Source organism: Narcine bancroftii, chromosome 5 (assembly GCF_036971445.1).
Source record: "Narcine bancroftii isolate sNarBan1 chromosome 5, sNarBan1.hap1, whole genome shotgun sequence".
Lineage (NCBI taxonomy): Eukaryota > Metazoa > Chordata > Chondrichthyes > Torpediniformes > Narcinidae > Narcine > Narcine bancroftii.
The window spans coordinates 145,060,776-145,076,164 of record NC_091473.1 but is presented as its reverse complement, the minus strand read 5'-3'; the positions used below and the strand labels follow the sequence as shown (position 1 = coordinate 145,076,164).

Here is a 15,389-nt window from a genome sequence, read left to right as displayed (position 1 = left end):
GACACCACTCAATTAGCTGATCTATCCCCCTCCCTCATTACTGCCTGCAATTCTGCTCTCGACTGTTGTGTCACTGGCATATTTGTAGATAGTATTGGAATTGTGCCTGGCGACATTGGTTTAGAGCGAGTAGAGCAGAGGGCTAAGCACGCATCCTTGGGGTGCACCCATGTTGATCGTTACTGAGGAGGAGACGTTGTTTCCGATGCGTACTGACCGTGATCATCCATTGAGGAAATCAAGGATCCAGTTGCAGAGGGTGGTACAGAGGTCCAGGGTTTGTGGCTTATTGACCAGAACTGAGGGAATGTTTGTATTCAAGGCTGAGCTCTGGTCGATGAATGATGTATGTATTTCAAGTTTTTGATTTAAAAAAAAATATAGACATGCACCACAGTAACAGGCCATTTCGCCCCATGAACTCGTGCTGCCCAATTAACCTACACTCCCCGGTACGTTTTGAATGGTGGGAGGAAACCGAAGCCCCCGGGAAAAACCCACACAGACACGAGGAGAACATACAAACTCCTTACAGGCCGTGTGGGATTCAAACCCCGGTGCCGATCGTTGGCGCTGTAACAGCGTGGCGCAAACCACTACGCTAACTGTGTTGTTGTTTTTCATGGCTGAGGGGAGAGTCAGTGATGTTGCATCTGCTGTGGAGAGATTTTCTTTTTTTTGTGTACAGTATTGCAATGCAATCACAGTATATGCAGGCGCTCCTGTTTAACTCCATATATAGATAAGACAGGTTTAGAAAATTGTGGGCCAAATGCAGGTGAATGGGACAATCCCAGAATGCCATCTTGTACAGTATGGATGTGGTGAAGGGCTTGTTCAAGTTCGTTTATCATCATAACCATAGAACATTACAGCCCCTTTGGCCCTTCTAGTCTGTGCCGAATCATTTTTTTTGCCTCGTCCCACTGACCTGCACCCCGTCCATATCCTTCCATACCCCTCCCATCCATGGACCTGTCCAAATTCCTCTTAATTGTTAAAACTGAGCCCACATTCACCACCTCAGCTGGCAGGTCATTCCACACTCCCACCCCTCTCTGTGTGAAGAAGTTCCCCCTCATGCTCCCCCTAAACTTTGCCCCTTTCACCCTTAACCCATGTCCTCTGCTTTGGATCTCACCAGCCCTCAGTGGAAAAAGCCTATCGACATTTACTCTGTCTAACCCCCTCATAATTTTAAATAATCATATAATAATACAGCACGGAAACAGGCTATCTCAGCCCTTCCAGTCCGCTTCAAAACAAGTCCTCTCCTCTAGTCCCACCTACCTGCACCCTGCCCATAACCCTCCATTCCCCTCCCATCCATATATCAATCCAATTTTTCCTTAAATGACAAAATGGACCCTGCCGCCACTACTTCTCCTGGAAGCCCATTCCACTCAGCCTCATTCTCTGAGTGAAGAAGTTCCCCCTCATGTTACTTCTAAACTTTTGCCCTTTAACTCTTAACTCATGACCTCTTGTTTCAATCTCTCCTACCCTCAAGGGAAAAAGTCTAACCACAACAACACTATCTACCCCCCTCATAATCTTAAATACCTCCATCAAATCTCCCCTCAACTTTCTACGCTCCGAAGAATAAAGTCCTAATTTGCTCAATCTTTCTTTGTAATCTAGATGCTGAAACCCAGGTAACAGTTTCGTAAATTTTCTCTCCACTCTCTCTACCTTGTTGATAGCCTTCCTGGATCAAATCTCCCTCATTCTTCTCCGCTCCACGGAATAAAGTCCTAACCTGTTTAACCTTACCGTGAATTTGTGGAATTCATTGCCACCTACAGCCGTGGAGGCCCAATCATTGGGGGAGTTTAAAGGGGTGATTGACAGGTATTTAATTAGTCAGGGTATCAAGGGATATGGGGAAAAGGCTGGAAATTGGAACTAGAACAGTTTAGCTCAGGGAGGAGTTGCAGGGCAGACTCCATGGGCCAAATGGCCTACTTCTATTCCTTTATTATGTGATCTTGTAACTCAGTTCCTGAAGTTTGGGCAACATCCTAGCAAATCTTCTCTGCACTCTTTCTATCTTATTGATATCTTTTCTGTAGTTCGGTGACCAAAACTGCACACAATATTCCAAATTTGGCCTCTCCAATGTCTTGTAAAACTTTACCATAACATCCCAACTACTGTACTTAATATTTTGATTTATGAAGGCCAATATGCTAAAGGCTCTCTTTACAACCCTATCCACCTGTGATGCCACCTTCAGGGAACAATATATCTGTATTCCCAGATCCCTCTGCTCCTCCGCACTCCTCAGGGCCCGACCATTTACTGTGTACGTCTTTTCTTGGTTTGTCCTACCAAAATGTAACACCTCACACTTGTCTGCATTAAACTCCATTTGCCATTTTTCAGCCCATTTTCCCAGCTGATCCAGATCCCTCTGCAAGCTTTGAAAACCTCCTTCGCTGTCCACAACGCCTCCAATCTTAGTGCCATCTGGAAACTTGCTGATCCAATTGACCGCATTATCATCCAGATCATTGATAAAGATGACAAACAACAATCATCTGACTGTACATACACAACCAGTGTTTCTCCGAAGCACAGTGCACACAATACACAGTACGGAATAATCACATATATACAAAAAAGATATAATTTAAAATAAATACATGTATTTTGGGATGGCTTATGGGATACCGATCATCAATCTCACAGCCTGTGGGAAGAAGCTATTTTCCAGCCTGGCTGTCCTGATTTTGATGCCCCTGTACCTCCTCCTTGATGCACTCTATACCAAACTCAAGCAACTGGCAAAAAAAAATGCAGAAAATAAATAGGTAAAAGATCTGAAAGTTTAAGACAGCCCCCTAGCTGCTACTCTGACAGGTCATGCAGCATGCACTCTCAAGCAACCGGCAAGTTCACTTATCTGGCATCACCAACCCTCATAGATGCCAGACTCCGTGGGTTTTACTGTATACAACTGTGATGTAATTGAGTTGTTTAAGGGAACTGATGGGGAAGAAGATGCTATTTCTTTCCAGAACAAATGATTCTTCAAATCAGAGGTTCAGGTTGGTGGTCTGAAAGCTCTCCATCCCACGAAGTTTGATGGGTATCTTGAGCTCGATCACCCAAACAGCTGTTGAGGCAGGGGTCTGTTGAGAATTTCAAGCTGGGTTTTAGTTACCCAAGAGAACCCAGCTGGACAGAAGATTTTGCTGAAGGTGGTCTCCTTCGGTGCCAATTTCTTTTCAGGTCTAACCCTGTTGCATGCAAGAATATTGCTGACCAACCACCTGTGCCTCATCCATGGCTGTGTGGGATTCGCCGCTGTGATGGGTATGACTGTAATCTCTCTCTCCTAAGGTTACACAGAGCTGGCATGATCTGGACAACACTGAATATGACTGCTGGCCGATGGAGAGTCCAGATGAACACAACATGATCGACTGCTCTGGTAAGGCCATGGCAGCCTTGTAGAGAGCAAAGATATGAGTTCATTCATGAGTCTAATAACTGCAGGGAAGAAGGTGTTGTGGAATCTGGTGGTGTGTGATAAGCCCATAAGATACAGGAGCATGTGGTGAATGTCTCCAATGAATGGCTCTGGTATTCCATCATGAGCTGATCCATTTTCCCATCCAGCCCCACTCCCCTGCCTTCTCCCCCATAACCTTTGATACCCTGATTATCAATCTGTGCCTTAAATACACCCAACGATCTAGCCTCATAGCCATCCGTGGTAGCAAATTCCAGAGGTTCACTGCCCTCTGGCTAAAGAAATTCTACCGCATCTCAGTTTTAAATAGGCCCCCTTCAATCCTGAAGTTGTGCCCTCTTGTCCGAGACTCCCCTACCATGGGACTCTGTCCAGATCTTTCAACATTTGAAATGCTTTTATAAGGATGGGGGACCTTATTGTGGGCCCCCCCCCACAATTCTTCTGAATTCCAAGGAGTACAGTCCAAAAAATGTCAAATGTTCCTCATATGCTAATCCCTTTATTCATTCTTGTGAATCTTCTCTGATGTCAACTTCTTAAATAAGGAGGCCAAAACTGTTTCCCACATTCCAAGTGAAGATTCACCAGAGCCTTATCATCTCATCCTCTCATCCCTGCTCTTGTATCTTATTCCTCTCGATAGGAAGGCCAATATTCACACCCTTGGGTGGGGGGTGGGGGGGGGCGGAGGGTGAGGGAGAGTGGCTGGGGTGGATGTTTTGTAATGTATTGGCTGCTTCTCCAAGGAAGAAGCAGTTATAGATGGAGTTGTTGAAGTGGCAGAGAGTGTGTGATGGTCTGAGCCATGTTCTCCACCCTCTGCAGTTACAATTGGATCCTTAAGACTGTGATAAAAGCAGGGATGTGGAAGCTTCAATTTCTCCTATTGTTAGGGGTGCAGGGCAACTCTCATGGCATCTTGTTGTTTGCCCTGTGGCAGGCAAATGTTGAGGTATATCAGTATGTTACATTTTTAAATTTGACAGTCAAAGGAACCATTGAGCTACAGACCATTACAGCATAGAAACAGGCCCTTCGGCCCTTCTACTCTGTGCCGCACCATTTTTCTGCCTAGTCCCACAGACCTGCATCTTCAGCCTCCCCATACCCCTCCCATCCATGTACCTGTCAAAATTCTTCTTTAATGTTTGATGTCTCTTGGACTGTACTCCTTGGAGTTCAGAAGAATGAAAAGTTCAGAAGAATGAAAGTGAGGGGTGGGGGGGAGAGGGGAGGAAACATCTCAAAGAAGCATTTCAAATGTTGAAAGACCTGGATCAAGTCAATGTGGTAAAGTTGTTTTCCATGGTCGGGGAGTCTCGGACAAGAGGGCACAAACTCAGCATTGAAGGGTGCCCATTCACCACCTCAACCATCAGCTCATTCCACATTCTCTGTGTGGAGAAGTTCCCCCAAACTTTTCCCCTTCCCCCCCCCCCTTAACCCATGTCCTCTGTTCGGTATCTCACCCACCCTCAGTGGAAAAAGCCTATCTACATTTCCTCTGTCTGTCCCACTCATAATTTTAAATATCTCTGTCGATCCTTGGTACCTCTTTTATTGGCTACCCTGTGTATGGTGGGCAGAATGGCCTCCGAGAGCTCTGCAGTTTTGGAGACGCCCTTTATTTAATCCTAGTGCGCTGGTCTCACTGTGATTTCCTTTCAGGATTGGAGATGAGCTGGGTGCACAGGCCCCCGGAGAAGGTGCGGAGTGGCGAGGAATTCAATGTTACCTACTCTGTTGTTGCATCAGACGGATTCTACCAGATGGCCGTCTCAAAGGGGATCTTGAAGTACAGGTAGGAGTCAGCAGGGAGCTCTCTCATTGCTCGAAATCCAAAATCAATGCTGCTATTCCCCAGACGGTTTGTTTCAGGTTGATGGGGTTGCGTCGGAGATGGGAAAGGTGGGAGATGTTGGGGCATGAAGGTCCAGAGAGCAGAGTGAACCAAGGGCAAGGTAAGGTCCCTGCTGGTGTGAGGAGGTGCGACTGAATAGCCAGGAAGGATGACTGTGTGATGTAGCCGGAGGTGTGAGTGTTGAGATGTGAGTGTGAGCTACCACAAGAATGGCCCCCCCATCCCCCCACTCTCCTGAAGGCCAAAGAAAGTGTTGCCAGTTCCCGACACCATTCATCTCGGATTGAGAAAGTTCAGGAGCCATAGTGTTTTACAGCAGGGAACAAGCCCTTCAGACCAACTTGTCTGTGCTAGCTAGTCCCATTTACCTGCCTAACTATTCAGCACAGTACAGGGCCTTTGATCCTCGATGTTTCACCAACCTACATATTCCTACCAAAAAAATCTACTCCTCCTACCCCATAACCCTCTATTTTCCTTCCATTCATGTACCTGTCGTATGAATGCCTCTAATGTTCCAGCCTCCACCATCACCCCTGCCAAGGCCTTCCAGGCTCCCACAACTCTCTGCCTTATAAAAAAAGACCTTACCCTGACGTCTCCTCTAAACTTCCCTCCCTTCACTTGTACGGACGTCCTCTGGTATTTGCTACTCCCACCCTGGGATAAAGGCACTGGCCGTCCACCCTATCTATGCCTCTCAGAATCTTGTAGACCTCTATCAAACCTCCTCTCATCCTTCTACGCTCCAAAGAGAAAAGTCCCAGCTCTGCTAACCTTGCCTCATAGGACTTGTTTTCCTTTCATGAACCTGTCCAGTTTTAACACTCAACTACACAACAGTCCCCACCTCTACCACTTCCTCTGGCAGCTTATACCCCACACCCATCGGCCTCCAAAGGGAGAAGGTCCCCTTTTTAAAACTTTTCCATTCAGCTTAAATCTATATCCTCTGCTTTTCAACATCCCTACCCCAGGAAAAAGACTTTGTTTTTTATCTTATTTTTATTCCCCATGACATCATAAAACATGATAAGGCCACCCCCCCCCACCCCCACCAACCCCAGCCTCCAGGGAGAATGTCCCAGCCTTTCCAACCTCTCTTTATAACTCAAGCCCCATTGACACACCGTCAATAATCACAAAAGACCAAAGTTGTGAAACTGACAGGCTTTTATTAACTATGGACTGGAACAGCCATCACCCTCATTGACTGATCGAGTCAGAGTGGAATGGGGAGCATGCAAAAGAGGCTATGGGTCAAAATAGTCTCATGAGGTGTGTCCAGCCGACAGCAGCCGATCATAACGTAACAGTGGTTTCCCACACACTGGAACATCTTTCTCCACTCTCTCCAAATTAATGACCTCTTTCCTGGTAGTTGCAGCAGGGGTCGGGGAGTTGGCTGGACACAGATAATACTTTAATTTGTGCGGTGATGGGATTTTAAACAAGTCTATCTTACGGTGAAATGTCTGCATTTGTTTTCCTCACCAACACTTCCTTATGTTTTTCATATTCCCCTTTCCTCCTGTTTGCTGGTGTGCCCTCCCTCCCTTATCCACCTGTTACCTCCTGCCTGTAGGCCGGTGCTCCTCCCCTTGCCTCTCCCCCCCCCACCATTTTATTCCGACGCCTGCCTACATTTTGTCCATACTTTGATGAAGGACACAAGCCCGAAACATCAGTTCTGTGTTTTTATCTTTGCTACATAAAGGAAACTGTTTGACCTGTTGAGTTTCTCCAGTGTTTATGTTTTTACTACAATCACTGTGTCTACAGATTTTCATGTTTTCACTCCTCTGTTTTACACACATCTGGTTCCTTGGCTTTGACTCAGCAACGCAAGTGAGGCAAGGCGATTCTGCGAGGAGAAGGAGTGCCCTTCGAACTGGAAGCATGCGACAGAGAACAACTGTTGTATTTACCACGCAAACATCCATTCGTGTCCCATGCTGTTCATGGTACGTGCTTTGTTCGAAAAATTATCATGCATTTGTTCACTGTGAGCTTTGTCTGGATAAATGTGAGACTACCTCCGTCCCACCCCATCTCTCGGACTGGGAAATCGGGATTCCGACCTCCTCTGGTTTCCACTAAATCTCCCACCGCCATACCCTAAACCTACATCCTCTGGTTATAAACACCTGAACTGCTGGAGAAGGAAGAGGGCCGAGTGAACTTTGTAACCTTAAATTTAGACATACAGCACGGTAACAGGCCTTTCAACCCACAAGCCCATGCCACCCAATTACACCCAGTGATCTACAACTCTTGGTATATTTCAAATGGTGGGACCCAATTACACCCAAATGATCTACAACTCCTGGTACGTTTCGAACAGCGGGACCCAATTACAACCAAATGATCTACAACTCCTGGTACGTTTCATACAGTGGGATCCAATTACACTCAATGATCTACAACTCCTGGTACTTTTCGAACAGCGGGACCCAATTACACCCAATGATCTACAACTCCTGGTACGTTTCAAATAGTGGGAGAAAACTGGAGCACCAGGGAAAATCCGCGCAGACACTGATTGCTGGAGCTAACTGCCACACCAACTGTGTCGCCCACATTAGTTTCAGGGTTAGGTTTCCAACTACGTCTGTTTGGTGGTCAATCAAATGTCTGAGTGCAGTTACCTTGCCCTGATAGTTCTATGTTCAAGGTTAAATTTAAGTTCATTTCTCACATTTGCCTGGTAGTCTAAAAGGTTAACTCCAGCATTTACACAGCTGAATAAAGTAGAACAAGTGCACAATTTACAGAGTAGAGAGTTACAATGGAAAAAGATTAGTTCGCACAAAACAAGGGCAGTGTGAGAGCACAGGTGTGGGGTCCATTCAAGAGCTGATGGCTGTGGGGAAGAAAATGTTTATCAGCTTGTTGGTGGGCACTTTCACACTCTTGAGCCTTCTTCCCGATGGGAGAAGGGGGAATAGAGTGTGTCCAGGCTGTGATGGGTCCTTCAGTGGGTCGACTGCCTTTTCTGGGCAGCGGGAGGTGTCGATGGAGTCCGTGGAGGGGAGGGAAGTTTGTATGTTGTTCTGAGCTGCATTCACCACCTTCTGCAGCTTCTCCTGATCTCGAACAGAGCTGTTCCCACTTCTCCGCCAGACTCTGCATCCTGTTGTAACCTGCTACACTATTCACAGCGCTGTGTCATCAGTTGCCTGTAATTCATATGTTCTGTTTCAGAAAAAAGGTGGAATCTGTGGACCATGGATTCCAGATGATGGGGAAATAGTGACTCACACCGTGTCACAGGCTGGCATGATGTCTCAACAAAACTGGACAAGCAAGGTACAGCTTCACGACCAGTTGGGTTCCTAACTTCGAGGTATGTCAGCCCAGAATTGATCTTGCGCGCTGTGATCAAGCACATTCTGCATGGATTTCCCCAAGGTCACCTTGCTGGAGGAAGGCTCAGTGATAAGTTTCCTGGCTGTGTGAGAGAGACAGGAGGGTCTGTTTCTTGGAAATGTATAGCCATCACTTGGAAATCAGATGTGGACTTAAGGATGGAGAGGTGGCGTGCCAATTTACGTTCACATTTTCTACTTGAGAAAATTACATAATCTATGTAATAAATATCATTTTTTCTTTTAAGTATGGAGCCCATATTTACAACATGTTGGCTTGAAGGCGTAGAAGACTCTTGGGGGTCTGTCTTGCTGGTAACCCTTAATATGTGCATTGATTTAATAATTGTTACTGACATTCCCCTAGTTTCTTTTATTAGTTCAGGATTAGTGGGTGGGAGGGGTGGGGGGGGGGTTTGTTTTCTTTTTCATATTTATTCCACGTGTTTTTTGTATGTTTACTTTTATTCAATGGGGGAAAGTATGGATGTGGCTTTAAAATTCTTCAGTAAAATGTTTAAAATAAATATTGGGGCAGCATTGTTTGCGTGACACTATTAAAGGGCCAGTAGCCCGGGTTCAAATCTGCCATCGTCTGTACATTCTCTCCTTTCTTCCGGATGCTCAGGTTTTCTCCCACCCTTCAAAAATGTACAGGTCACGTGGGTGTATTGGGTGGCACGGGTTGGAAGGGCCTGTTATCATGCTGTATCTCTAAATTAAATTTCTCTTATCAGTGCCCCTCATGATTTCATCGATCTCCCTTAGCCCCCCCCCCCCCCCACCCAGCCTCCTATTCTCCAGGGAGAAAAAATCCCAGCCTCTCCTTATAATTCAAGACCTCCCCCACCCTCCCCTCCGAGTCCTGGTAACATTCCTGTGAATGTGGATTTAAAACATCTCAGAAAAAATGTGGGAAAATCAAAGTGACAAGGTTATTCATGATATTTCAACTGAGCATCTTATATTTGACCACAACAGGCAGATTTAAAATTTAAATTTTAAGTGGAAACGTACTGCACGGCAACAGGCCCTTTTGGCTGATGAGTCCGTTCCACCCAATTTACACCCAAGAGAAGATTTATTGGGATGTTGCCTGGACTTCAGGAACTGAGTTACAGGGAAAGGTTCAACAGGTTCGGACTTTATTCCCTGGGCGTAGAAGAATGAAGGGAGATTTGATCGAGGAATTTAAAATTATGAGGGGCATAGACAGTAAATGTAGACAGGCTTTTTCCACTGAGGGTGGGTGAGATACAAACCAGAGGACATGGGTTAAGGGTGAAAGCGGAAAAATTTAAATTAATTAAAAAAAAATTAAATTAAATTAATTTTTAAAATTTAGACATTCAGCACAGTGACAGACCATTTTGGCCCATGAGTCCATGCCGCCCAATTCAGAACCAATTTTTTTTAACTTACACCCCAGGTTTGTTTTCAGATGGTGGGATGAAACTGGAGTCCCCGGGGGAAACACACGGAGACGCAGGGAGAACGCACAAACACCTTACAGAGAGCGTGGGATTTGAACCCCGGTCCCGATCACTGGCGCTGTAAAGTTGCTGCGCTAACTGCTACACAAATTGCCCTGGAAGATCAGATTAATTCACAGAGAATATTTCTGTATTGAACTTATTGATAACATTTCTCTCCATATACGTATCTTGAGTAGTTTGCACTGCCTTATTGATAACATTTCTCTCCATATACGTATCTTGAGTAGTTTGCACTGCCTTATTGATAACATTTCTCTCCATATACGTATCTTGAGTAGTTTGCACTGCCTTATTGATAACATTTCTCTCCATATACGTATCTTGAGTAGTTTGCACTGCCTTATTGATAACATTTCTCTCCATATACGTATCTTGAGTAGTTTGCACTGCCTTATTGATAACATTTCTCTCCATATACGTATCTTGAGTAGTTTTTCGGTAGTGCTGATAAGTAGAAATTCTGTCTGGCCCGCAGGTAAAAGAATCTCAACGTTGTATGTGATGTCCATCGTCTGACAGTAAATAGGAACTTTGAATACTATATTGGAAAGGATTGGGATTCCAGACTAGATCCTTGGGAATTTGTCTCCTAAACCTTTTCTCCTTCATTGCCTTTATTTGTAATTTGTTTTTCCCAATATCCAAAAGATCATTATCATCACAGCGGGGATCTTGCTGTGTGCTAGTTGGCTGTTGGATTAACTTCACCTCAATGGTGTCCCTGTGGTGAGGCAGATCGGGACTTCCTGGGTATGGTGAAGGAGAAGGTGGTCAAAGATTCAGAATTATTGTCAGATTACAGACATGATATCACATACCACCCTGAGATTCTTTTTTCCTGTGGGTGCGGCAGAAAATAAATTGCACCCTGCCTAAACATGAAAATGAACAATGAACTGTAAATGGATAAAAATGTAAACAAACTGTGCAATACAGAGAGAACAAAAAGAAAATCAATAAAGTGCACTTGTAAGAGTCCGTAAATGAGTCCCTGATTGAGTCTGTCGTTGAGGAGTCTGATGGTGGAGGGGGAGGCAGCTGTTCCTGAACCTGGTTGTGTGAGTCTTGTGGCACTAATATCTCTTTTCTGATGGCAGGAGTGAGAACAGAGTGTGTGCTGGGTGGTGTGGATCCTTGATGTTTGCTGCTGTTCTCCGATGGCAGCATTCCCTGTAGATGTTCTCGATAGTGGGGAGGATTTTGCCTGTTATATCCTGGGTTGTGTCCACTACCTTTTGGAGGGCTTTACACTCTAGGATAATGGAGTCTCCACACCAGGCCATGTTGCAGCCGGTCAGCACACTTTCCACCACACCTCTGTAAAAATTTGCCATGGTTTCTGGTGTCATACCAAGCCCTTACAAACTCCTGAGGAAGTAGAGGCGCTGATGTGCTTTCTTCACGATGTCATTACTGTGTTGGGCCAGGAAAGATCCTCTGAAATAGTGACTCCCAAGTACTTAAATGTGCTCACCCTCTCCGCCTCTGATCCCCCAGTGATCACTGGATTGTAAACCTCTGGTTTTCCCTTCCTGAAGTCAACAATCAGCTCCTTAGTTTTGGTGACATTGAGTGTGAGGTTGCTGTTGGTGTACCATTCAGCCATGTTTTCAATCTCTGTCCTCATCCCCGTCCTTTATACAACCCACTACCGTGGCATCATCTACGGCGGCAGCTTCCATCTTGGCTCTGTTATGAGTTATATTATCTATAAGTATGTCTTTAAAAGAGATAAATTGTGGGTGGGGAGGGGGATTAGTGTTGGTCACTTCACAAACAGATATTAACATTTCACAATAGACATCTTATTTGAAATGCAAGAGCTTTTCTGGAAGAGAGACATCATGTCCACAGTGACTTTACAGATAAAATGAAGAATGCCTATGGAGACTTCACAAGGAGGTGTTAATTGGACTGATGCTGAGGAGTAAATGGACTATTGTCCTTAAAGCCACAGATGGCCAGGCAGAATTTGATTCTGGTGCAGCCATCTGTCTGGTTGCAGTTTGCTGTTCTAAGGCAGGTCATGAGGTTTTGCAAGCGGTGAGAGAGAAAATACCAAACAGGCTTTCACCTATATATAGAGAGAATTCAGTTGAAAGACCTGCAGTGGCTTTTGGGAAGCTTCAACATGGCAAGCTGGCAGCTTGTTGAAATCGCATTTTGAAGAATGGTTGTGAGTTCTGAGTTCAGCCTGTTCAAAACCCTTGTGGTCCTTACAAGAGGAAATGGCTGGCTGGAGTGTTTTGCCTGAAATAAGGGAAACAAGAGGAAGTCTGTGGTGACCTAGAAGAAGAGGTTATCATTTGGAAAACCCTTGAAGGGGTAAATTTCTTCAGCAAGACAATGAAGCGACTGATCGGAGGAAATCAGTTTGTGCGTGTGTCCAATGAGCAACATGTCTCCCTCTGAAACCAACTAGAACCTTCCAGAGTGGTAACCATTTATCTTTAAACACTAGAGCCTGGTGAAGATTCATAATTGTTAATTTCTGGCACAGTGTAAGAATTGCCTGATACCGGTGAGGAATGAGAAGTGAGATTGGTCTGTGAATTAAAGAATGTCCCTGAATATATACACACATTACATACATGTTTGCTGAGAATTAGGAGGTTGAATTTATAGAAATAAGTTAAAATTTGATCCTATTTTTATTTTTAAAGAAAATTAAACTTTTGTTTAAGTAATCATTTGTCTTAGTGAATTTCTATTGCTGCTGTGTTTTGCGATCCTCTGGAACGTAGGAACATAGGAATATAGGAAGTAGGAACAGGAGTTGGCCAAAAATGGCCCATCGAGGCTGCTCCGCCATAAAATACGATCATGGCTGATCTAATTTATGACCTAACTCCACCTACCTGCCTTCTCCCCATATCCCCTAATTCCTCTATCATGTAAAAATTTATCTAACCGAATTTTAAATATGTTTAATGAGGCAGCCTCAACCACTTCCCTGGTTAGAGAATTCCAAACATTCACTATTCTCTGGGAAAAATTATTTTTCCTCATCTCTGTCCTAAATCTACTCCCCCGAATCTTGAGACTGTGTCCTCTCGTTTTAGTTTCCCCGGCCAGCTCAAAAAACCTTCCTACATCTATCCTATCCATACCCTTCATAATCCTATATGTTTCTATAAGATCTCCTCTCATTCTTCTGAACTCGAGCGATACAATCCTAGACGATTTAATCTTTCATCATAAGTCAACCCCTTCATCCCAGGGATCAACCTCCTCTGGACCGTCTCCAAAGCCAGTATATCTTTCCTCAAATATGGAGACCAGAACTGGACACAGTACTCCAGGTGCGGTCTCACCAGTACCTTATACAGTTGCAACATGACCTCCCTACTCCTGAATTCAATTCCTCTAGCGATGAAGGCCAACATTCCATTTGCCTTCTTAATAACCTGCTGCACCTGCAACCTAACTTTTTGCGATTCATGCACAAGCAAGGTCTCGTTACAAAATTGGGGGATCGTCCTTTTTTTGGACTGAAATATTTGGAGTTTTGGGATCTTAAACTTTTGGAGTTTTTGTGATTTATTTTTAATTGGTTTTTCTAAGCTAATGTAAAACTTGTGTGTGTGGAAAATAGCAGCAATGGATGTTAGTACATTTTTGTTACAACCATCACCTGCGGAGCTGCAGAGAAAAGGAAAAGATGGTCATTAAAGCTGACTGAAGCCAAGCATTGGGTGAGGATTATAGTGAAATATCATATAGGTGAGGTAAACTTTGTTGAGAAAGACAGGCAATTTTCTGGAGAATTACAATTGGAATTGAAGAAATTGAGGGTGGTAGAAGAAAGAGAGAAACAGGAGGCAAAAAAATGAAGCAGAGGAAGTTGAAAAACAGAGGAAATATGAGTTAGAAAGAGCTGAGAAATGGAGGGAGGATAATGAAAGACAAAAAAAGAAATGGAAAATTGAAAGAGTTGGACGGTTTCAATTAGAAAAGTTAAAAATTGAGATGGAGGGAGGTAAGAGAACTGAGGCAGTAACTCTTGGGGAAAGGTTTTTGGCTAGTAGAGGTATTGAGGGAGATATAGATCCCTATTTTCAGCTTTTTGAAAAGGTTGCTGAGAGCTCAAGATGGCCAAGAGAAAAATGGTCTCTAATGCTTTAAAGTGCATTGAAGGAAAAAAGCACAAATTGCATCCTCTAGTTTGACTGCAGAGCAAGAGGCAAATTACGATACTGTTAAACAAGCAGTATTGAAAGCTTCTGAGTTGGTTCCAGAAGCACATAGACAAAAATTTAGGAGTATGGTGAAAACATAGAACCAATCTTATATGGATGTTGGTCTGGAAAAATTTGTATGTTTTGACCGTTGGTGCACTTCAAAAAGAATAAATAATGATTTTGACAGATTGAAAGAATTGTTATTAATTGAGGAAAGGAAAAGGTGTGTCCCAAAGGAGATTAAGTTATACCTGGATGAGAGAGACGTGGGGACGTGGCAACAAATGGCTAGGTTAGCAGATGAAAATGCCCTGAATCACAAAAACAAATTTCAGTATAGTGAGCCTTTTCAGAAGTTTAATGTGGAACAGATTAGTAAGCCTGAAATTAAGACTGGGGAGAATGTTAGAAAAAGATGAAGGTAAGGTTGGAAAGGACAGAACCTCTGGATTTGAACATCATTTTTGTAAGAAACCTGATCATGTTCTTGCCAATTGTTTAGTGTTGGAAAAAGAAATGAGAAAAGTTGAATTTAATGAGAGCAGATGTTCCAAACCTTTTGTGTCAGAGGGCTTGGTTTCAGTGGAGGATGGAAAATCACAGGTTCTAAATAAGATTCTTACAGATACTGTGGCGGCCCAGTCACTGTCGTTGGGGAATGTTTTAACTCTTGATCAAAAGACGGACACAGGAGAGATGACTTTGATTAGAGGTGTTGGTCAGGTAGAAACATATTTATTCACAAAATAGTGTTAAATTCAGAATTAGTTGTAGGAGTTATTTCAAAGTTAACCATTTTTATTAGGGAATGATTTGGCAGAAGATAAAGTTGGGTCAGCTTTGAGATTAACAAATCAGCCTAGTAAGGATGAGGTTAAAGAGGATGGTGAGATATATCCTGCATGTGCTGTAACAAGGTCTTTGTCTAAGAAAATGATGAGAGCAGAGGAGGATCCAGTTGATAGAGACTTGCCCAGTATTTCTGAAATCATCCAGAAGGAG

At 43.9% G+C, this 15,389-nt stretch overlaps 1 protein-coding gene across 1 annotated transcript in view; it reads left to right on the top strand.

Moving 5' to 3' along the window:
• Positions 1–2,657: 2,657 nt before the first annotated feature.
• Positions 2,658–15,389, top strand: part of LOC138765347 (atrial natriuretic peptide receptor 2-like) — a 71,041-nt gene continuing 58,309 nt past the window's right edge. Inside the window, exons 1-5 of the mRNA XM_069942389.1 lie at positions 2,658–2,786; positions 3,346–3,436; positions 5,150–5,282; positions 7,183–7,306; positions 8,547–8,651. Coding sequence (XP_069798490.1) covers positions 2,658–2,786; positions 3,346–3,436; positions 5,150–5,282; positions 7,183–7,306; positions 8,547–8,651 — 582 coding nt within the window. The remainder of the gene's footprint in view (positions 2,787–3,345; positions 3,437–5,149; positions 5,283–7,182; positions 7,307–8,546; positions 8,652–15,389) is intronic.